General features: G+C 52.3%; 1 protein-coding gene across 4 annotated transcripts; it reads right to left on the bottom strand.

Annotated features, from left to right (window-relative positions):
* Positions 1–1224: 1224 nt before the first annotated feature.
* NYNRIN (NYN domain and retroviral integrase containing) lies at positions 1225–22095 on the bottom strand. 4 transcript variants are annotated; one of them, XM_005560984.4, is made up of 9 exons: positions 22013–22095; positions 21656–21870; positions 12217–12875; positions 10536–12092; positions 9509–9639; positions 9265–9361; positions 7428–7529; positions 7108–7209; positions 1225–5909 (listed from the first exon to the last, which is right to left on the bottom strand). In XM_005560984.4, the coding sequence occupies exons 2-9, from the start codon at positions 21851–21853 to the stop codon at positions 3059–3061; spliced, it is 5697 nt and encodes a 1898-aa protein (XP_005561041.3). In that variant the 5' UTR covers positions 21854–21870; positions 22013–22095; the 3' UTR covers positions 1225–3058. The 4 variants fall into 4 exon arrangements, with proteins under 4 accessions (XP_005561041.3, XP_015309147.3, XP_073853252.1 ...); XM_015453661.4 differs by having other exon boundaries at positions 21656–21864; XM_073997152.1 differs by lacking the exon at positions 1225–5909 and adding an exon at positions 6177–6533.
* Between the last annotated feature and the right edge of the window lie 291 nt (positions 22096–22386).

Raw genomic sequence — 22386 nt, 5'->3', positions numbered from 1 at the left:
TATTTGTTTGTTGGATTGTCTGTCTCCCTCACCTGACTGTAGGCTGCAAAGAGGCAGAGACCGTGTCACTCCTGTTACCTGTTAGTCATCCCACACCTAGGCGGAGCCTGGCATATAGTAGGTGTCCTATAAATACTGAATGAACAATGGTATGCACATGAGCTGGGGAGTTCCCAGGAAGGATGGTCCCCACCCCTACCCATATGCCAGCCAGTGCTGAGCAGAACCCTGGGCAGGTGAGAAAGGCAGCAAAAAGCAAAGGTCTAAAGTCACGAAGCTTGACCTGGGTTAAGAAGGTCTCTGACCCTAAGGGGAGAGAACAGCAAGAGTTCCCAGGGCAGCAAGAAGAGTAATGTTAGCTACATGTGATGAATGCTATTCCATCCCAAGCCATACTGGCCTCTTCAAACAGATTATTTCATGTAATCCTTGAACCATCTCATAAATTAGGAATTGTTAACCCTGTGTTTTACAGATGGGGAAACCGAGGCCCCAGGAAACAGCCTGCCATAGGTAGCAAATATAGACACAAACCTAGGTCTATAATTTTTCCAGTACAATGAAGCTGGTTCAGCACTAACACCATTCTCTCATCATTCATTTATAAATTTTCTTTTCTTCTTTTCTTTTCTTTTTGAGATGGAGTCTCGCTGGAGTGCAGTGGTGTGATCTTGGCTCACTGCAACCTCTGCCTCCTGGGTTCAAGCAATTCTCCTGCCTCAGCCTCCCGAGTAGCTGGGATTACAGACTCCTGACACCACACCCAGCTGATTTTTGTATTTTTAGTAGAGACGGATTTCGCCACATTGGCCAGGCTGGTCTTGAACTCCTGGCCTCAAGCGATCCACCCGCCTTGGCCTCCCAAAGTGCTGGGATAACAGGCATGAGCCACCATGCCCTGCCTCATCATTTGTTTTCATTCCCACCCTGCCCACTTCCAAGATATTAACTGCCAAGGGTACCAGCTTGGAAGGCCAAAGGTGGGACTCTCCTTCTATCCCTGCCATGAACCAGCTATGGGGCCTTAAGCATATCACACTCTGGGCCCTGGTCTCCTCATCTGCACAGTAGGAGCTTAGGGCAGATGATCTGGAAAAGCTACTATCCAGGTCTTCAAATCTGCAAGTCTATCTGGGAAACATATAGCAGCCATACCCCATGTCTGCCCCACACTCCTCATTTCCACAATTGAGACTGAAGCTAAACAAAACACTGGACATCAGCTCCAGTTTGATTCGTTTATTGACAAATCAAATGAAAAAAATTCACTTAAAAGAAGGGTATGTGATCACAAATGTAGCTAACAGGGGAAACGCATACAGCACCAGGGAGGGAGAGTGAGGCTGGACATACCATCACAGAGAGGAGGAAGAGAAAGAATGGCACGGGGAGCAGAGGAAAGAGAGCACCTGCCAAAAATCCCACACTTTCCACTTCTCAGCTATCACTCAATCATTTTTCTGGACAGGGTTAACAGCTAGAAATGGTTTAAGGGCAACATCCAGGTAGTTTGTCTGGAAGATCAGGGAGATGAGGAGTTGCAGGGAATGTGGGTGTAGGATTTTGAAGGATTCTCCAGCTTGAACCTATTGCCAGAACCCTTTTCATGGTGAACTGGGGGTCAGGAAGCTTAGTCCTGGTCTCAGCTCAGCCATGAACTCGCTGTGTGACTTTGGGTGAATCACTTTCCCTCTGTGATCCTCTCTCCTCTGCTGTAAAACAATCAAGTCGGCAAGTTCCGTACTGGCTCTAGCACTCTGCAACGCCAAGCCTTCTGGCAACCTGGGCTAGACCAGGAGACTGGCTCAGCTTCCAGAGAAATGAAACTACTCAGAAGGCCAGCCAGAGTGACGTGGCACTGGCCTTCACGTGGAGCCCACTTCTTTGGCAGTGGCAGCAATTCAGAGGGTGAGTGTACACGCACACACCTGCGAGGAACTCACTCTCACTGCAAGGGTGCTCTCTGCAAAGAATGGCTTTGAGTGAGCCTGGGTTTTGCTCTACACAGAAAGCAGGTCCACATGACTGGGGGGTGATACAGATGAAGCAATCACACAATCTGTAGGGTCTGAGATGCAGGATACAGTGGAGGTGGAAGGAGCAGAGGGCTGTGGGCTTTGGGATGGGGTTGGGAGAGGTTGGGAGGTAGAGCCACGCCAGCACTTCGCCGTGTGCCACTCTCATTGCAGACGCCCTCCTCGCTTAAAACAGAGGCCGGGGCCCCTGGGTCTAACAGAAGCAGCTCTTCAGGTAGAGTTGCCACACTTGGCATCAATATCCTTGATTCCTGTGGGGTCAACACCATCAAAGCAGGGGTCAGGAATTGTCTCCATTGGCTGGAGTCAAATGAGGTAGGCCAACTCATTTCCCTCTTGCCCTTCCCGTGCTGACAAGCCGGTGGCTTGTGGCTGGCCATTCTCCCACTCCATGACACTGTCCTCGAGGCCTGGGAGGATGGCCAGCCCTGCCCTAACAGCTGAGCAGGCCACACTTGGCTCAAGAAAGCTGTGAGGCTAGGAGGCAGTGGCCTCCCCACAGCCTGCCCAGGTTTATGTCAGCTGTGACAGGTTTAAGGGCAAAGGGTCCCCAAAAGAACAGGTTGGAGGGAGGAGCCCTCATTTGGGGTTTCTGTATGGGAAAGGGCTGTGGTTCCAATTCTGAGGCCCACAGTCACAGTTTCATGGCCAAGATAGTAAGATTCTGGGGTGAGTGTGTGTGCACACCACCACACACCAACATGTGAAGGGGAAAGAGGATACTTGGGGAAAAGACACAGAGCCTGGTATATCCTAGAGGAGCACTCTACTTCCCAGTGTAAAACTGCCAGGGACTCATATCTGACAGCCTTTGGCAAATTCTCCAAGTACCCCAAACTAGGGATGTTTCCATGGGGATGTTGGTCCCTAGTTCAAGGCAATTCAGCAAAGCTTTACGAAGCAACTTCTCTACAAAAGGCACAACTGAGGGCTCCCAGTGGACTGAGAGAACTGCTGGGATGGGGGAGGCCTAGCAGCAGAAACCCAGGGCCCTGGGGCAGGGGCACCCCCACTGTTCCCACTCACTGCTCCAAGACCTTGAAGGACAGGGGGGTGCCACTCTTGGCAAAGGCCTTCATCAGACTGCTGGGATAGATGCACCCCAGCTTCTCTGGGGTTGGGAAGCCCCATATCCTATAGAGTGACAGGCTTAGACGGTCCCCAATATAGAAGGGACCCACCCATTTGGCACTGCTGCCATTCCTGGGGAGGGACAGCAAAAGCACCTGGTCACCCACATTCCACTCCTTCTCCTGGCTCTCCCTCTTGAAACGCCTGTTCTCGGCCTTTTCACTTGCCTTGTCAGCCACCCTCCAATGGAGCTCCAGCAGCTCCCCTATCAGCTGTAGCAGGAAGACGTCCATCTTGAGCCCTTCAATGTTTGCAGAGCTCATCTCCCACCACAGGGGCTCTGTGAGCCTTGACTCACCCCCAGTCAGGACCTTGAATGGTGTGGCGTCGGTGGAGGAGGCCCTAAAGGCCAGGTGCAGCAAGGGCAGGGAGGCCGCCCACTTCTTCCCATGCAGGAAGATGAACTCCTTGAGGGCCCTCTTGAATTCCCAGTAGGCCCCTGAGCTCGTCAGGCAGGGGAACTGGAGGTCCCTACTCAGGGAGGCTACTTGGGCTCCCAGGGCCAGCCCACAGCTCACAAGGACATGCCGGGCAAATTGGGGCCCCTGGGCTGCCTCCAGCCTCACAGGAACACCCCACCTTGCAAACACATGCTGAAGCAGCACCTGGGCCACAGCCGTGTGTGTGTAGGGCTTCAGGGGGAATGCCTCCACCCACCTGGTGTTCGGGTCCGCCACAATAAGCACATGCTTATGGCCCTCCTCACTTATGGTGACCGGGCCCACCACCTCGATCTGCAGGTTCGACCAGGGGGCAGTCGACCTGAGTGGCCATGGAGACTCAATAACCTTCAACTCGCTGCCTATGAGATTTCGAGGGATGCAGAACAAGCAGCTCCTGCAGTAATCTCTCACATGCTCCTGCATCCCGGGCCACCACCCCAGCAAACGCAACTTCTTGTAGGTCTCTTCAGGCCTCTGGTGGGCCCCCAAGGGAATGTCATGCACAGAGAAAATCAGATCCCTCCGGAGTTGCGTCGGGACTACCCAGACCCTGGGCTTCTTATCTCCCTTGAACATAAGCAGGCCACTCTCCTTGTCGAGGCTGAGTGAGTTAAAGGCAGAACTAAACGGTGAGGAGCCAGACAGTTTCTGCCCAGCCTGCAGCCTGGCAATGATATCGGCCAGGGTGCTGTCGCTCAGCTGTAATGCCAGCAAATTGGGCCTCTTGCCCATGGCACGGGGAGTCACTGTAGGGGCTGGCACATCCTTTGGCAAACTCCACCACTGCCCACCCCCCTGGGCACCCTGCTTGGCCAGGGTGTCCACTGTCACAGCAAACAGAGAGCCCCGGTAGGAGGTTCGGTAGATAAACGGAAGGGATGAGAGGCCAGAGGTGAGGGATATAATGTAGGAGAGCAGGCTTGGGTGAGGGAGTGGAGCCCCATCGGAGGACAGGAAGCCCCGAGCCCTCCAAAGGGGCAGGAGCTCCCACAGAAGGCTGAAGATCCAGTTGCAGTGAGTGAGGAAAACCACTGGGAGTGGGGACTGGCCAAAGCGCTCCAGGCCACAGGCCACGGCTGCCAGGTGGGCATAGGTTGGTGTGTAAGGGGAGCAGGAGAAGGAAAGGGAGACAGGGGGACTGGTGGGCGATAGAACATAGAGACCAAAGCCAGCACACCACTCATCCTCCCGGTAGAAGCAGTAGCCCGACATGTGGATGCAGACAAACGTGGACAGATCAGAGAAAGGCGGCAGAACCTGGAAGAAGCGAGGCATGGAGGCCGCAGGGGTCAGCAGGCGGTTCTCCCCCAGCAGGCCCTGGAGGAGAGCCAATTCCAGGGCCCTCTTGCCTTTGTCCTGAACCAAGAGGGACCATCGGATCAACCAAGCTTTGGAAAACCTGCGGCCCTCCCGCACCTCAGGGTCCACCATGGTCCGGGAGGCATAGGAAAGGTCCAAGACCACGGGGGTGTCTCCGATGCAGCGGGAAAAATGCTTGAGGGCCCAGGCCACGGCATAGGGGCTGTCTCCCCCTGACTGGGGGCCCTGGCTCTCCTCGTCAGGGAGGAGGGGTTTTGAGGTATAGGCTATGGGGTGCTTCCTCCCTGAGTGCTCCTGATGGAGGATGGCCGTCAGGGCCACATGGCTCACAGTCACCTCCAGGCGGAAGGGCAGCTGGGAGTTGGGGGCCGTCAGGCAGAGGGCAGACACCAGGGCTCGCTTCAGGGCCAGGAAGGCCTCCTCATGCTCCTGGTCCCACTGCCAGTCAGGCTTCTGCTTGAGGAGGCTGTGCAGGGGGCCCACAAGGGCTTCATAGTCAGGGATGGCATCCCTGTGGGAGTCCATGAAGCCCACGAAGAAGGAGAGTGCGGTGAAGTTGCTGGGGATGGTGAGCTGGGCCAGGTGGGCAAGAACCTGCTGGCAGGGAGCCTGTCCATCCCAGGGGATGCCCAGGTAGGGAGAAGCTGCCCCCGGCAGAAGGTCAATGTCCAGGGCCCCATCGGGGGGATCATGAAGGCTGAGGCACCGCAGGATCTCCTCTGAAAGGGACGGGCACTCCACCCTGAACACTGATGCCAGTGAAGAGTCAAGGTCGTCTTCCTCAGCCGCCTTCTGCATGCCCCGCCCCTGTCTCTGCTCCTCATCCTGCCTCTCCTCCTTCTCTTCCCTGACTTCTTCCATATTCGGCGGACTCTCCAGGGGCCCAGAGTCAGCATCCTCACTCAGCTCAGTGACACTGGCTGAGCTGGGAGGAAGGGTCTTCCACACCTTCAGGAAGTTGCCAATGTCAGTGTCCAACCTACACCAAAACAGATGGAAGAGGGAAGGCAGCCCCATTCCGAGCAATCCTCCAAAGGGAAAGCACCTCTGTGGAAACCCCATTCCAAAGTGTCCTGAGGCTGGGCCAAGTGCCAACAACTTGCATGGCATAGGCACAATTGGGCCCCTGCCTATAAACACTTCCTCTACCCCCTGCATGGGCCAGACCCCCAATATTAGAAGTTCATCTGTGCCTTAAAGGCTCATCCAATCAAAACTTCACTGACCAAGTAACATTTAAACTAGCTGTAAGCCAACGGTTTGATAAGAGATGACTGGTGGCTTCCAGCCTAACCCAGGATGAGCAATCCTGGAAAAGGCAGGGGAGCGGAGGGGTCACCAAAGCAAAGGAGAGCCTGACAAGGGACTTGTGAGGACACAGCAGACAAACCTCATCCACATCACTTTTTCCAAACTGGCAAGGTGAGACTGGGGGATCTGGCCCCAGGAAGCAGTGCTCTGCCCAGAAGATTCTGACCAAGGTCCCCTGCCGGGCCTAGGGAACTGGCAGGTGGGCAGCCGAGGATCCAAGTTACTGCAAACCAGTTCTGCTGGCATCAGCAACGTGACCTTGGAAAAGTCACTTGAGTCACAGATTCCTCATCTATAAAATGAGGACAGTGGTCATTTACGTATAACTCAAGTTGTGAGGATTGAATGAGATAATAAACATAGAAAAAATCCTACTTGGTGAATATTCTAGATGCAGCTTCCCTTGGATACAAAGAATAACAGCAAGGCTGTTCACTGCAGCCTTGGACCCAACAGCATATAATGGAAGTGACCAAATGGCCCTCAACAAGAAAACAGAAAAATCTATTGGGTACTCATGTAATGGAATACTATATGACCATTAAACAGAGCTACATGAATTAGCATAGGATACATCTGAAAAAACTAATAAATCATTGAGTACAAATGTCAGTTTGGAAAGATACATATAGTATTAAAGGATGCACATAGAATGTTAAAACTACATTCTACATATGTGCTTTCATGTCTGTATTAAAACCTACTGTAAGTGGTTTATGAACACATAAACGTGGCACAAGTATAAAGACATGAAAAAGTCCGATCACTCCAATCATTATTACACACTAGATGTTGGCCAACACTAAGGGGAAGTTTCTGATCAGCCCCAGGAGGGCCTGGGAGGCTGGGGAGGCCTGACCCATTACCTGTTTGGCTTCTTCAGAAATTCATCCAAGGTGGGGCCATCACGGCCCAGGGGGTCATCAGGCACCATGAAGAGATTCCCCGCAAAGGTGAAAGGCAGCAAGCTGGGCCCAGGAGGAGAAGAGGCACAGTCACTGTGAGCCCTTGACCCACCCACACCCTGTTGTCGCCTGGCTTCTCCATGGGGCTGAGACCCACATCCTGGCAGGTGCTGGTGGGCACTACTCCAAGGCCTCTCTTCCTGCCCTAACCTCTCCCATGCCAGGGGCTGCCTGACATCCAAGGGGAAGGAATGGCTCAAGTCTCTGGGGAGCCATCTTACCGATCTTTGACCATCAGTTTCTTGGAATTATTCATCAGGATGTGAATCTGCTCATTGGTAACAATGATGCCATCTGTCTCCTCTGCCAGCTTTACCATGAACCTGCAGGGAGAGGGGAGTCACTAATGATCCAGTAACTAGCCCCTTTACTTCCTGGGTCATCTGGGAAAATGAACTTGCAGCTTCACATTGAGGTGTGTCAGACAAAGGCACTGCCCTTCCTACTCAGAAATCCAGGACCCCCCAGCCCATCCCCTCCTCTATGCGGCCGTGTGAGATCACTGATAGGGATCGAGGTCATCCAAGGGTGACCTTGGATGCACACACTCCCAGCTGTATACACAAACACACACCCCTGTTATACACATAGGCACACACGTACACGTGCACAGACACAGAAACTCACATTCATCCACATTCACACATGTATTTTTACTTCTTCCGTTTTTGCATCTGTAAAACAGAGACCCCCGTCTCTACTAAAAATACAAAAAATTAGCTGGGCGTGGTGGCGGGCACCTGTAGTCCCAGCTACTCAGGAGGCTGAGGCAGGAGAATGTTGTGAACCCGGGAGGCGGAGCTTGCAGTGAGAGGAGATCGTACCATTGCACTCCAGCCTGGGCGACAGAGCGAGACTCCGTCTCAAAAAAAAAAAAAAAAAAAAGACAAAATACCTACCCCATGTTGCTGTGAGGATTAAACTGAAGGAGATAATGCTTTTAAGTGTCTAGATAAGTGCCCACCACATAGCAAACACATATTCCGTTATAATGCTTCACCAATGCACAATATTCATATACATGCCAAGACATACATACATATATACGCTAACACATATAAGCACACATACCTGAATAAACAAATCCACTTTTCCAAGGATCACCTCTCCTCTAAAGAGGGCTGTGACCAGTAAAGAAAGCAAAGGCTACCTACTTCTCAGTATTCCCTGAAACTTTCCATTCCTGCTCCCCAGAGCATGCTATTCCACAAGCGCCCAGCAGAGGGACTGTCCGCAGAAAAGGCATCTTCCCTCAAACCTACGCCTGAACTTAGAGGTCCTTAAAGACTAGGGAGGGGACTAGCTCTACAAGGAGGGATGCGCCAGGCTCTCTGCCCAACCCTTCCCAGGCCTGGTTGGGTGCCATGTCTTGGGAAAAGTGTGGAGAAGCAGAACTTCTCCCTGCCTGGCATGAGAGTTGACTATGTGAAACCAAGATCTCTGTCTGCCCAGCATCAACTCCAACCCAGGACCAGTGACTATGCCAGGGCCTTCCCTGCCCTAAGAGAGGTGGGGTCACAGGCTTCCCCTGAGTACAGTGGTCCTGCAGCCATGCCGAAGAGTGGGCGCTTAGGATTGACAAGCAGGCAAGCATTCGGGGTTTACGCATTCAGGGCTCTCCTTTTTCAGAGCCCTGCCCAGGGCTCCATCCACATCAGCCATGCATAGACCTCCACCAGTGCCAGGGCCCCGAGGGAGGAAAAGATTAAAGCAGTCTGGAGACATGAGCCTCAACCGAAACGGGCACCCAAAACCCTGGGGAACCTCTGATGTTCACAGGTCATGGGGGAAGAATGGCTGTTAGCTAAGGCAGACGGACTCCAGAGTCCCAAAGTCAGGAACAACTCTGGGCTTGGGGAGAGCCAACCTCCAGCCCTTTCCTCACTGTGACCATCCCTCTGCCAACAGAGGCCCGTGCTCCACCCCACCCTCTGCACGACCTGCACCCCCAACATATTTGCCTGCACTTCCCCAGAGAAGACAGGCCGGACTCCACCTGACACACCAGCCAGACCCAACTCCCTGAGCCCAGGAGGGCAGGCCTGGGGACCGGCACACCTATAATCGTAGGTGGTGATCTTCTTGCCGTTCTCCAGCTGGGAGGGCGTGATTGAAAGCATCTTGAGCGAGTGTAGCTTCGTCAGAAAGTGGCTTTCTGGGGGCAAAAGGCAGAAGACAGAAATGGTCAAGGGAGGGCTAAGTGGAAATGGTCACTCTGGAGTGGTGGAGGGTGGGGGCAGCAGGGCAGAGAGAAGAAAGCGTAGTGACACTGCGGAGGTTGGGCAGGCAGCGGACACCTCACCTCTCACCCTCCGGTTCTTCTTCAGCTGCCAGGTGGGTACAAACACAGTGACCTCTCGGTGTCCCCGGTTCCAAAAAAACTGCACTGCCATGGCAATGCCTCGGCAGGAGAAGAAGTGCTGGAGGCCGTGCCTGTGGGGTTGTGGGACAAGGAAACACCCTGCCTCACCACTCCTCCCTCAGAGCCAGCCCTGGGGCAGCAAGCAGGCAATGCCAGCACCAAGGACACTAATGATGCCCTCTCCCCTTCCCTCCATACTCATTCTGTGAGCATCTACTGGGTGCGGGGCACTGCCAGAAACTCTGTGTGTGTGCACGCATGTGTGTGTGTGCACGCATGTGTGTGTGCATGTGTGTGTGTGTGCATGTACTTGTGTGCAAGCATGTGTGTAGGGACACTGAGGGCAAGAGGAAGAAGGCAGCGCCTCCACTCAGAGCGCTCAGTTGAGAGCTTAAAGCAAACAAAAATTCCCTGGCCACCGACTGTGTGCTGGGAGTGTGCTCTGCACAGATAACTACTCTATCATGTGGCAAATTCAGTGGCATGCACGTGTTTATGCTAACACCTCTACAGCAGTAAGTGCTGTGCAGGAAGGGCAATCGCTAAGGGCCAGCACGGTCAGGAAAAGCTTCACACCAGAGATCTATGCTGGGCCTTGAAGTTTGGGCTAAAAGTTTAAAAGCTGGCCTGGGAAGGGCATAGACCTTGGCAGTGGACACATCTGAGCCAAAAGGCCAGCTGGACCCCTTGCTGGCTCAGGGACCTTGGGCAGGATTTCTCACCTCTGAGCCTGTTTCAGCATCTATCAGAGAGGGAAACCAGAAACCTGCCCTTGAGGGCTGCGGTGAGGATTCCATGCACACTGCCTGGCATGCAGGAGCCATTCAACAGGGACCACTTCCCTCCCATTTCTTCCCCATGTCACCCATCAGAAGGATGGGAAGGGATGCCCACATTCTGTCCCCCTGGGATGTCCTGCCCCAGCTCCACAGCATCCCCAGCCCGCCCCGCGCCCGTCACTACTCACACCATGGCCACGCTGCTGCCATCAATGACCACTCGCCGCAACCCCTGGTTTCCAGGTTCCCCTGACAGGTTCAGCTCGAAGGGTGTATTCAGGGCCTCGTGGTACCTCTGGAAGCTGGTCACTGTGTTGTTCGCTTGCAGGTGGCGAGGCGGCTGCCTTGGGGCCCTCTCCCAAGCCCCCAGGAGCCCCTCCATCTGAAACTGGTGCTTACTGCTGAGGGCCAAGGTGCCGCTGGGCTGGGGACCCTGCCTTCCAGCCTGCCCCTGGCCCTTCGGTAAGGAGGCACTAGCCCTTGATGTAGGTTGGACCTCACTCAGAAGTTTGGCTACATCCAAGGTTGGCCCTGCATCCATGGGCACCTTCTGAGCTGCAGGCGTTTTGGGAGCTCTGGAAACTTTGGGGGTCACAGGTACTTTGGGAGCTGCAGGTGCTTTGGAAGCTGCAGATGCTTTGGAAACTGTAGCTGCAGCCCCGGCTTGAGCTTTGGGTGTTTTGGGACCTGCAGGTGATGTTTTCGCTACAGGCATCTTCTGAGCCTGGGGAGTTTTTGGAGTTGTGGGTTCCACTTGAGCTGCCAACACTGGCTGATTCACAACTGTTTTTTGAGCTGTGGCCATCATTTGAGCTGCTGGCTTTGTAGGAGCCGAAGGCACTTTGGGAGCTGCAGGCTCTGTGTGCGCTGCCGGCATCATTTGGGATGTAGGCACTTTGGGAGCTGCAGGTGGCACTTGAGTTCTGGGGGGATTTTCAGCTTTGGGCACTGCTGCAGCCATGGGCACTTTGAGAGTTTCAGGCACTGTTTGAGCTCCAGGTACTGACTGATCTGTCAGTCCCCCTTGAGCCATGGGCTTCCCTTGCCCTGCTGGCAGGACTGGAGCGGGTCCCTCTTCCAGTCCCTTACAATCCAACTGCATACTCCCTTGATCCCCCGACTCACCTCCAGCCTGTAGTTGGGGTGTAGAGGTCAAGGGTGGCCCTATCTGTGGAAGATCCGAGCTGACTTTGTCTTTTACATCTGAGCTCCCAGGCACCACCAATAAACTCGTAACTTTTGGGGGAATCTCTGGCCTTGGGCAATTCTGCAGGGCTGCTTCTCCTCCCAGCCCCCCATCTGGTCTACCAGCTGGGCTCTCTGCACTGGGCAGAGGAGCCAGCTCCTTCTGCTTCCACTCCAGATTTAAGGGCAAAGGATTCTGCCCTGGCAGCTTCAACTGAATGGGGCCCAGAGGCCTCTGCCAGAAGGGAAAATTGAAGCATGCCTGGGACAGGAGCCAGGCCAGATGGAGAGAATGCAGCTCATTGATCCTCCAGAAGGTTGCAGCAATAGCCCCCGGCCACAATGGCCCAAAGGCTGGCCCCGGGGTCCAGGCCTTCCAGGATGGGCACACACCCAGGGCTGATACTGGAGGTTGGAAGAGGAGTTTATCTTCTATCCTCTGGACCTGTTTTTGCTTCAACAAGGCTTGTGTGTGGTTCGTGGAGTCCTGGCTGCTGGTGGCTTGCACTGGCCCTTCCTCTTGAGCACTGTCCATACCACCTTGGCTGTTGGAACCGACCCTGGAGGAAGCCCAAGTTCATTGAAAAGGTGGAAGGCCAGTTTGGTCCCAAACTACTACTATTTCTTTGGGGTAGGGGAGCAGGGGTAGGATCAGAGAAGCCAGGCTCATTCTCCAGAACTTACCGTACCAGCTGGTTTGCTGTCTCCTGCGGTGTACTCTGGGCTGGGATCAGGGACCCAGTGGCTCCCAGGCTAGATAATCTCTTTGAATTTTCTGGGACCCTGTTCTGGAGGGTCCCCATGTCCACAAAGGGTCCAGGACTCTCTCCCACAGACACCATGGCTGGGGCTTCCTTCTGCTGCTGGGAAGGGCAGATTAGAACCTCCGGATCAGAGTGGGAGTCAGAGATGCCGAAGCGGCTGAGCCACTCGATGATGTCTTCCTTGCCCGCAGCATCCCGCACCAGGCTCAGCAGCAGTTCCTGGACTGCTGGGGGCAGCTGCAGTAGGTCCCCTGCATGCTGGTCACCACGGATCCAAACCAGGGCCCCAAAGGCCCGGGTCACCTCAGCCTCCCAGATCCCCCGGGGGGTCAGCAGAGGGGCAGGGCCCCAGCGCAGTCGCCCCACCAGCTCCTCCAGCCAGTTCTGTGTCATGATGAAAGACTCAGTCAGCCCGCCCACCATCAGGGAGCCAGGGGGGCCCGGCACCAGGTAGGCCAGCGTGCTCCAGCAGAGGCAGTCCAGGAAGAGGCCTTGGGCCCCAAGGAAGGCACAGTGCAGGATCGGTGGGTAGCGAACCTCCTTCCACAGCTCCGGGTTGCACAGGCCCTTCAGGTATTCCTGGGCACAGCGGGGAGAACACAATGAAGTCAGCCCGTTAGGGGCCTGTCCTGGGATCTGCCCTTGCCACCCAAAAGGCCAGTCCCTCACTAACCATGTGGCCCCACCACTACCACCCCCCATCCATCATGAGCCAAATGACTCCACCATGGCCAGCCACTCTTTCCCTGGTCCTGCACCCTCACACACCCATTTCTTTCCAGGGAACACCAACAGAACAGGGAAGCCTGGGAGGGAGGAGGGAAAGAACCCAGGTTGCAGCTCCAACTCAACCTCAACTGATTAGGTTAATTGTGGGGCATTTATCACCTTCTCAGCATCTCAGTCTCTTCACCGAGAAAAAGGAAGATTGAACTGGATGCTCCTGAGGTCTAGTCCCAGTCTGGCATTCCTGAATAGTGTGACAGCTGGGGGGAAAGTGGCTGCACACTTCTGAGCACCCTCCATAAGCTAAGAACTGATGCAATGTGGGGCAAGTTATTAATCACACAACACGCCTGCCCCCATGCCTGCGGTTCCTCATCTGTAAAATGGGAACAGTAATAGTTCCTGCCTCATTGGGCCACTGTGAAGCTTCAGTGAATTAATATGCAGAAAGTACTGAGGATGACACCTGGCACAACCTGTTCCCATTTTGCAGGCTGAGAAGAGCTGTGCAGCTTGTCCAAGGGCACATAGCTAGAGGCTCTGATACCAGAGTTTTTTCCACCTGCTCTGGCTGACCACAGTGACTACAGGGTAATCATGTGAGACTCGAGCTTCATCCCTCTCCAGAATGCCTCTAGCACAACCTGTACCCCCAATCATAGTAACTGTGTTGCCCAGAGGGGACAGAGGAGGAGATAAGCCACTGGGCCAGTGTCCAGGGGAACCCCTGCACCCGCACATACACGCAATAGCTAACCAGAAGGAAGACCTCTGGCTTTCTGGGCAGACCAAGTCCTAGAGTTCACAGAGCTCACAGGGCACACACTCGCCATCTTTAGCAGTGGCTGGGGTGGGTGAGGTTGGGGTTCCTCCACTCTGGCTGAGTTCCATCAGTGTGGTCCCATGAGCTCTCTCTCCGATCAACCACCCCATGTAGACTTCATATGCCCCCAAGCCCCTCCACATCTCCTTTCTTTGACAGTCATCCCCCTCATCCCTCTTCCTGCTTTCCCCTGGCAGTCCCATACTCCATTTTGGATCTCCAACAGCCATCCTGAAGACCACCCAGGTGCTTCTGCTTAGTCCCTGGGCCATCCTTCCCTGCTCAGGCCTACGTGTCCCTCTTCCACCTGGCCAAGGCCACAGACCTGCAACGTCTTCCTCAGAGCCTGAAATACATGTCTAATCCCTTTTCAGTCAGTCCAAAACCAGCTCAAAACCTGATGGACATCCCAAGCTAACCCCTCCTATGCCAACCTCATCTGGTCCCACTGCCTAGCAAGGTTAAATCTGAGCAGGTGTGGGCTGTCTCAGACCTTAACAAATATTCCCCACCCCATGCACCCCCATTTCAATGACCTGAAAACAACATGAAACATGGAGAGATGTGCTGGGGAAGAAGATTATGGGAGGCTTCTTTCTCTTTCTGCAGAGAGCTTAGAATAGTTATGGTTCCAACAATTGTTCAATATTTTATTTTATTTTATTTTATTTTATTATTTTATTTTTTGAGACAGAGTCTCACTCTGTCACCCAGGCTGGAGTACAGTGGCACGATCTCGGCTCACTGCAGCCTCTGCCTCCTAGGTTCAAGCAATTCTCCTGCCTCAGCCTCCCGAGTAGCTGGGACTACAGACGTGCACCACCACACCCTGCTAATTTTTGTATTTTTAGTAGAGATGGGGTTTCGCCATGTTGGTCAGGCTGGTCTCGAACTCCTGGCCTCATGTGATCCACCCTCCTCGGCCTCCTAAAGTGCTGGGATTACAAGTGTAAGCTACTGTGCCCGGCCCGATATTTTAAAATTAAGAAATATATAGGAACTGTGATAATTTTTAAAATAATAAATCTGAACTAATATTTAGTGAGAGCTTATTATGTGTCAGGCACTTTGCACACATTGTCTTATTTATTCCTCTCTCTGCCCTTTAAGGAAACACTATTATCCCCATTTTAGATGAGCAAGGAAGGCCATATGTCCCAGATCACACAGTTGGTAGGCTGGGATACTCAGGCACTCTACCTCCATAGTCAGGGGTCTTCACCATGATGCCGTCTACACTGTAGAGGGAGAGAAGATAAGGAAACAACAGGCATTTACAGCCTGAAAATACCTGAACAGCTTTTCTGCCTAAAGCCAACCCAGACCTTCTTCCTCCAAGAGGAGAAAAAGTAGAGAAGAGGCAGGAACAACTAACAACTAGGTAGAAAGATGATACGACTGAAGAGAAAGGGGCACAGAAAAAGTGCACTGTATTTGTAAGAATATATTGTCCAATACCGGCAGGTCGTTAGTCAACTTGTAAGTTAAATAAAAGCATTTATATGACCTATTTTAATACTATTCTATACTTGTCAAGGTGCTTCATTACTTAACGCCTAACTTAGGGTTCTCCTTTCTCATAAGTCAGTTATCATTCACTGTCTACCTTCCAGAACCACCCCAATTTACACTGCATGATACTCAAAAGACTCAGAAAACAACAACAAGAAACTCTGGAATTGGAAGTGAAGGGGAACATGAAAAACCAGGTTCTTTGAGGAGCAGTTAGACCTGGGAGCCCAACCACTCCCCACACACACGCACACACACACACACATTCACACACATTCACACACACTGACATTCTCACACAGACACACACACACATAGGCTTGGCAAGTACCTTCCCACTCACTGGAGGGCTGTTCTCCAGGGAGTACAAAACAAGGTCTTAGGAGTAAAGGTTGATCAGCATAATCAAAGGTGTGAGTACCACACAAAAAACATGGAGGGACTGAGGACGGCCAAAGAATGATGTATACAATGCAAGCTAAATGCAGAGAAACTCATTCTGCCCACTCAGAGATTCGCTTGGCAGCCAGACCCTGACCCTCCAGGCCAGAGAAGAGAGGCATACATTCTGGAAAACCTGGCCAGCCCAAGAGCAAAGACTTAAAGATCACAAAACAGGGTCCCTAACCGACAGCACCTGCAAATCTCTGTACAATCAAGTTCAAAATCAACAAGTCTTGCCCACAGCCTCCACTCCCAATCAGCTTTTTGTCCTTCACTCTTTATCATGCAAGGATTATCAGGCTTATGAGAAAAACTTCTAATGTGAAACACAGAGACCAAACCATACAGGGAAAAAAAAAAAAAAGCAACCTGAAAGAAGAGAAACTAGGTGGGGAGAAGAAAACTTCAAAAAGCTTACTGTCATTTCTCTCCTCAGAGAGATAACAGAGAATATGGTACACACTAAACAAGAATAGAATACATAAGTTTCAAATTTTATTTAAAAAGCATAGGATACTGCTTTTTAACAGACAGAATATAAGTGACTTCTAGATATTAAAAATTTGATGGCAGAAACGAAAGACCCAAGAAAAGGCTTCAAAGATAAAAATAAGGAAATCTTCAGAAAGCAGAACAAGAAGTTGAAAAAGAGGAGAAAACATAAGAAAAGTAGAGGACTTCCAGAAAGAGAGGACAGAGATAGCATAGGAGAGGAAATCATCCACTAAATATTTCCCCCACATTTCCCAGATCTGAGGAACATGAGCGTCCAGATAGAAGGCCCCCTAAGTACAAGAGTGCCTGACAATGGAGGAAAACAGACCCACACAAAGGGGCCTCACTGGGAGACTGCAGAACACCGGGGAAAACTGACAACTTCCAGAGAGAAAAAAACATCTGACGCAAATGACCAGGGACCAGAATAGCTTCAGGCTCCTCCAAATGGAGCACAACCCTCACATTTCTGAAGGAAAATAATTTTCCTTTTATAATTCGATATCAGCCAAGCTATCAATCAAGTATCCTTTGGCTATGCAACGTAGACATGCAACCTCAGCATTTTTCCTCCTGTAAAACCTTTCCCAGGAAGCCACTGGAGAGCAGTTTTCCAGCAAACCAAATAGGAAAGAAGCAAAGACCATCTCCAGGATGACAGTGAAGAGAAATCTCAGAATTTATTCATCCATTTGATAAATCATTCTTCACTACATGCCAGGCACTGTTTTAGGGTGACAATGGTCATTACACAGGACAACTAGTTCAGATTGGAGGGTATGACTCAAGAAACAGGCATGTTGAAAGCAGGCATGTTGAAAGCAGGCATCTGCATACACTTTGCTGCTGCGCCATCTTTTTAACTTGAGGCTATAGATGGATGTGTTCCATCAACCCAAGAAAGAAAAAGTTTCAAGGTCCAGGACATGAGTATTTAGCAAAGAAAAAAGGCAAAGGATGCCAAGAACGACAGCTGTGTCAGCCTGGAAAGCAACTGACCAGACAGGAGAGATGGCGCCAAGAAAAAATGTAGAACCAAAAGAACACCTTGAACTGATAGACTGACCTTGTAGAAAACTGTACTGAGAGGCTACTGGAAGTGGCGAGAATTAACAATAGGTACAAAGAAAGGCAAATTGAAAAACAAGGAGTACTTAACCTCAATGACCTCAGTGAAACCAAAAAGTAAGAAGGAAAACAAAATCATAGTACACTTCAGTGCTTCAATGTGAACGCTATGTGCACAGGCATAATGAGGCAATGCTAAATGTAGATTTAGCAGATAACTGAAATAGAACTATCTTGAGAAGAGGGACTGGCAGGGAAAGGGAGCTAAATCCTCACATACAATAATGGGACCAAAAAAAGGTAACACCAAAAATCGATTAATTAAAAGACAACAGTGTCTACATATTCTTTTAGAAATGTGGAGATGCGTAAATGCCAGAGCAAATACTGTCAATGGGGACGGTTGTTGAAGGAGGAATTGGGAGGGCCAGGGCAGGGAACCACTGTGTGCTCTTCTAAGCCTTTTGGTAATAATTGGACTTTCCAAATGTGTATGACTTTGATAAAAGAAAATTTAAGTTTAAAGAAAAAGAAGCATTCAGTGCCCAAACACAAGTAGGTGTCCTGGTAAATGTTTAACAATCAGCTGGGGGTGGGGGGTAACCTTGATTTGTCACGTTTGCCAATTTTTGTGGCATAAATACTCCCACCATGGCTGCAAATACTCCTCCACTCGCTTGCACAATTCCCGAAATTTTAACAGTGGGTCCATAGGAGCCAACTGCAGGCACTGACCACAACCAACTCTCACGGTACTTCTCACAGTTAGTGTGCAGCAAAGATAGTTCAACTTCCATCTGACAGCCAAGCCAGATGTCAGCAGGCCACACCCTGTCCCAGAGCTCCAGAACCCAGGCTCCAGAAGGTACTCTTGCCCACTACCACTGCCTTTAGGCTCCCCATCACCTCCCGCGGTGGTCACCTCTCTTCTCTGCCGCCCACCCCATCCTCACCTCATTGCCAAAGGGCAGAAGGGCGGAGCAGGGCTTGTCCTGGGCCTCTTCTGATCATTACTAAAACCCGCCTCCCCACTCACTGATTTCACCTCAGAGAGTCCTCCCCAGTGTTTGTTTTGCTGCCTGGGAATGTGTTTCACAGTAATGTCTTCAATGTTTTTTAATCCCACCAAACAAAACAATTTAAAGCACTCAAGTTTTACAGAGATTTTCCTGAGAAACCAACCACATAGAAACACACTCAGGCCCTTCTCCAGATGAGCCTGTATCCTTCTCGATCCCTCCTCCCTTAGACCCCAGCAGGCCACCCTCACCGTCAGCCCTCCCAGCATCCTGCAACCTGTGGTCTCCCAGAGTCCTCTCTGCCTGTTGGCTTATGTTCAATAGGCCATTAACAAAGTGCATAATTCTGCATCCCTACAGCTGTGATTGGAGCCAGCCACACTACCTCCCTATGAGAACCACAAGAGATCCTTACACTTGGGAAATGTTCATGTGTCAGATCACTGGACCTTAGCATTTAATCCAAGACTTCCACTTTACAAACAGGGAGATCGAGACTCAGAGAGGGAAAAGGACTTGCTCAAAGTTACGCAGCTAGTTAAAAACAATAGTAGCTAACATCTATACTCTATAGCTCTCCACATTTTATGAAAGTATTGTAACATGCATGATTTCCGCAGACTGTCACAACCTCTTCGTGATTATTATTATATTAATCATGTATTATTATATTAACCAGGTATTATTATAGTCTGTTCCACAGATGAGGGAAATGGCTCAAGAGAGGATAAATTATTTGATCTGGTCACCCAGTTAACAGGTAGCAAACCCCAGTCTCATACTCTAATCACCATACCCTTCCTATCTTGGTTGTAACTTGGTGACAGCATATCAAACCCAGATCCCCTAACCTCCGACACAAAACTTTATCCCCCTCCAACTTTCCTTCGTCCTCCTCCAAATTGCCAACAAAGTTTCCTTTCTGCTCATTGTGTACAATATGTCAGGGAGGCCGGGCGCGGTGGCTCAAGCCTGTAATCCCAACACTTTGGGAGGCCGAGACGGGCGGATCACGAGGTCAGCAGATCGAGACCATCCTGGCTAACATGGTGAAACCCTGTCTCTATTAAAAATACAAAAAACTAGCCGGGCAAGGTGGCGGGCGCCTGTAGTCCCAGCTACTCGGGAGGCTGAGGCAGGAGAATGGCGTAAACCCGGGAGGCGGAGCTTGCAGTGAGCTGAGATCCGGCCACTGCACTCCAGCCTGGGCGATAGAGCGAGACTCCGTCTCAAAAAAAAAAAAAATATATATGTCAGGGAGCTACCCAGAATCCCCACATGCTGGGTTCCCACTTTTCAACAATGCCTTTCCCAAAGGGAAGACAAAGGGAAATGGAGGAACAGGGCTAGGAATCAAGGGAGCCACTGATTCCATTACCAGGGCCTACAGTGGGAGCCTGAGGTGTGAGATCTGTGGCCTGAAGAACCCTGAAGCAGCGGAGGGAGAGGGAGCAGGTAGGCCTGGAGAAGCCAATCCAGGATTTGAGCAAGGAGGGGGATGTGGAGCACCTCCGAAAGTGTGAGTCCTGACCCGGAACAGTGGTTCATGCCTGTAATCCCAGCACTTTGGGAGGCCAAGACGGGTGGATCACCTAAGGTCAGGAGTTCAAGACCAGCCTGGTCAACATGGTGAAACCTCATCTCTACTAAAATACAAAACTTAGCTGGGGATGGTGGCAGGTGCCTGTAATCCCAGCTACTCGGGAGGCTGAGGCAGGAGAATCACTTGAACACGAGAGGTGGAGGTAGAGGTTGCAGTGAGCTAAGACCACATCATTGCACTCCAGCCTGAGCAACAGAGTGAAACTCCATCTCAAAAAAAAAGAGAAAGAAAGAAAGAAAGAAAGAAAGAAAGAAAGAAAGAAAGAAAGAAAGAAAGAAAGAAAGAAAGAAAGAAAGAAAGAAAGAAAAGAAAGAAGGAAAGAAAGAAGGAAAGAAAGAGAAAAAGAAAGTGCGAGTCCCCTAAGAGGGTGAGCTGCTGCCTTTCAAAGTAACAAAAAGATTAAGAACCCAAAGAACCCAAAACACTCCTCTTGTTAGCGTACCCTACCCAGGCTTCTGAAACATCTTCCTCTCAAGGCCTCCTGCACATCTGTTCTCTGGAAAGACACCCACCCGGAACTTCCCTCTCCTAGCACCTCTGTCAAAATTGGAAAAACTGCTGACCCAGCAGCTGCACAGGGGGGTTGAGGGAGGAACTTCCCAGCCTGCATGCCTACCAGCCTGGCTGGCCGAGTTCTGGGCCTGTCTACCCAAGGCCTTGACCAATTAAGTAGGTGTGTGTGTTGAAGGGGAAGGTGGTGGTGGTCTGGGGCAGAGGGAGACTGTCGAATTTCCACAAAGAAGTAAGATAAAGGAATCTAAGGGAAGAGGTAAACCTTGGGGGACAGGGGAATCTAACAGGCCCAAGGGGAGGAAAAGCTTGTGAGAGAAGCCAGGGAGATTGCAAGAGAGGTGTGCTGTGATCTGGCCTGTCCAAGGTCCAGCCCCACATAGCAAGCCCTTTCATCTGAAAGCCCACAGCCCTCCTCCCAGATTCCCAGCCCTTGGAGATGGGTGGGAATCTGGGAGGAGGGCTGCACGCCACTCAGAACCCCTGCAAGAGGCTGAGTGGCATCAAGAGTGTGGGGTAAGGAGCCCAGAGCCCTGGCTTCTGGTCCAACCCCCACCACCTCACCTACCTGACTCTGAGCACTCAGCCAGGCCCCTTACCCTCTCTGGCCACCAGTACCTCATCTGTAAAATGCCAGTATCACTCTAGAAGGATCTCTAAAGGCCCCTCCAGTCCTAATACTCAGAGGCTCCAAGGGGCCGCCCAGGATTTAAGGAGACTTAAGAGAAGACAGAAGGACCTGGGCCTTTCAGTCCTGGTGGAGAACAAAGAGGTGTGTTGCAGAGGCCACAGAAATACAGCGCCTTGAGTTGCTGCCCAGATGGAAAAGTGGGGCTGCGGATGCTGGGGCCCTAGCCAGGGAAGTCTCATGGGGGGGACACACACCGAGGAGGTGCTCTCAGTGCACTTGAGGGACAGAGGTGACACGTAGGGAAGGGGTGGGGCAGGAAAGGAAGGAACCAGAGGGAAAGAGAGGGCATGGAAGGAGCGCAGGCTGATCTGGCGAGGCAGGAGGAAGGCCCAGTACCTGCCCGCCACACCGCCAAATCCAGGCGGGGGCAGGGTGGGTGGTGCCTCTGAGGACCACCATTTCCCCAGGGGAAGGGGAGAGAGTGATCTGGCTGGAAGAGATGGGTGGGGGTGGGGAGAAGCTGTTTACCTTGGCTTTGCCCATGTTCTCTCGGGGCCCCTCGAGCTGTAGCCAGAAGTAGGGGGTGTCCGGGCGGCTCTGGAAGGCGTTCAGCTTGACCCTAAAGATGCGCTGCACTTGCAGCCGCTGCCGCTGCACCCGAGGCTTCGATTTTGTCTGCACCATGAACCATTCCTGCGCCGGAGGATCGCCCCCCGACAGGAGCATGGCTGCCCCGCCTGCTCCTGGAACGAAGGAGAAGATAGTGTCACCCTGGTCTCGGCGCCGCAGGCGCCCCAGCCCCCAGCCCCAGGCGCCTAAGCCACGCCCCCTCCTCCCGCGGCGCGCCCCCCGCACGGCCTCCTTCCTCCAGGCTGCCGGACCCACCCGGCACGGCTCGGGCGCCCGCCCTCTGGAGCTTGGTCCCCTTCGACCGCCGCTCCCGCGTCGAGCTCTTCCTGCCCGGGGTTGTAGGAGGGGTGGGACCGGTCGGGCTCCTGCCGCCCTTTCCTCCGCCCCCAGCCTTCCCCCTCCAGCACTCCGCCAGCCCCTCCTGGATCAACTCTGTCTGCGTCTGCTGGATAGCTTAAAGGGGCGCGGAGAAAAGGGAGGGGGAGCCGGGGCGGGGAGGAGGGGGCGGGGAGGGTCCCGGAGGCCTCTGCCTTCCACCCAAGTTTTGGGCCCACAGCCAGAATCCAGGGGTCAAAGTTAGTTTCCTTCCACGTTCCCCTCTTGCTAGTGGAAGGACGGGGGAAGAGGAA

Source organism: Macaca fascicularis, chromosome 7 (genome assembly GCF_037993035.2).
Source record: "Macaca fascicularis isolate 582-1 chromosome 7, T2T-MFA8v1.1".
Lineage (NCBI taxonomy): Eukaryota > Metazoa > Chordata > Mammalia > Primates > Cercopithecidae > Macaca > Macaca fascicularis.
Note: the sequence above shows the minus strand (reverse complement) of the source record. Positions and strands in the feature narration are given on the sequence as shown.

Coding starts and splice junctions, on each gene's coding strand:
- NYNRIN (XM_005560984.4), bottom strand. CDS start 21,853: ATGCTCCTGTCGGGGGGCGATCCTCCGGCGCAGGAATGGTTCATGGTG. Junction 12,876..21,655: donor AGAACATGGGCAAAGCCAAG/GTAAACAGCTTC, acceptor CGCTGTGCCCAG/GAATACCTGAAGGGCCTGTG. Junction 7,210..7,427: donor AAACTGATGGTCAAAGATCG/GTAAGATGGCTC, acceptor TCCTGGGCCCAG/CTTGCTGCCTTTCACCTTTG.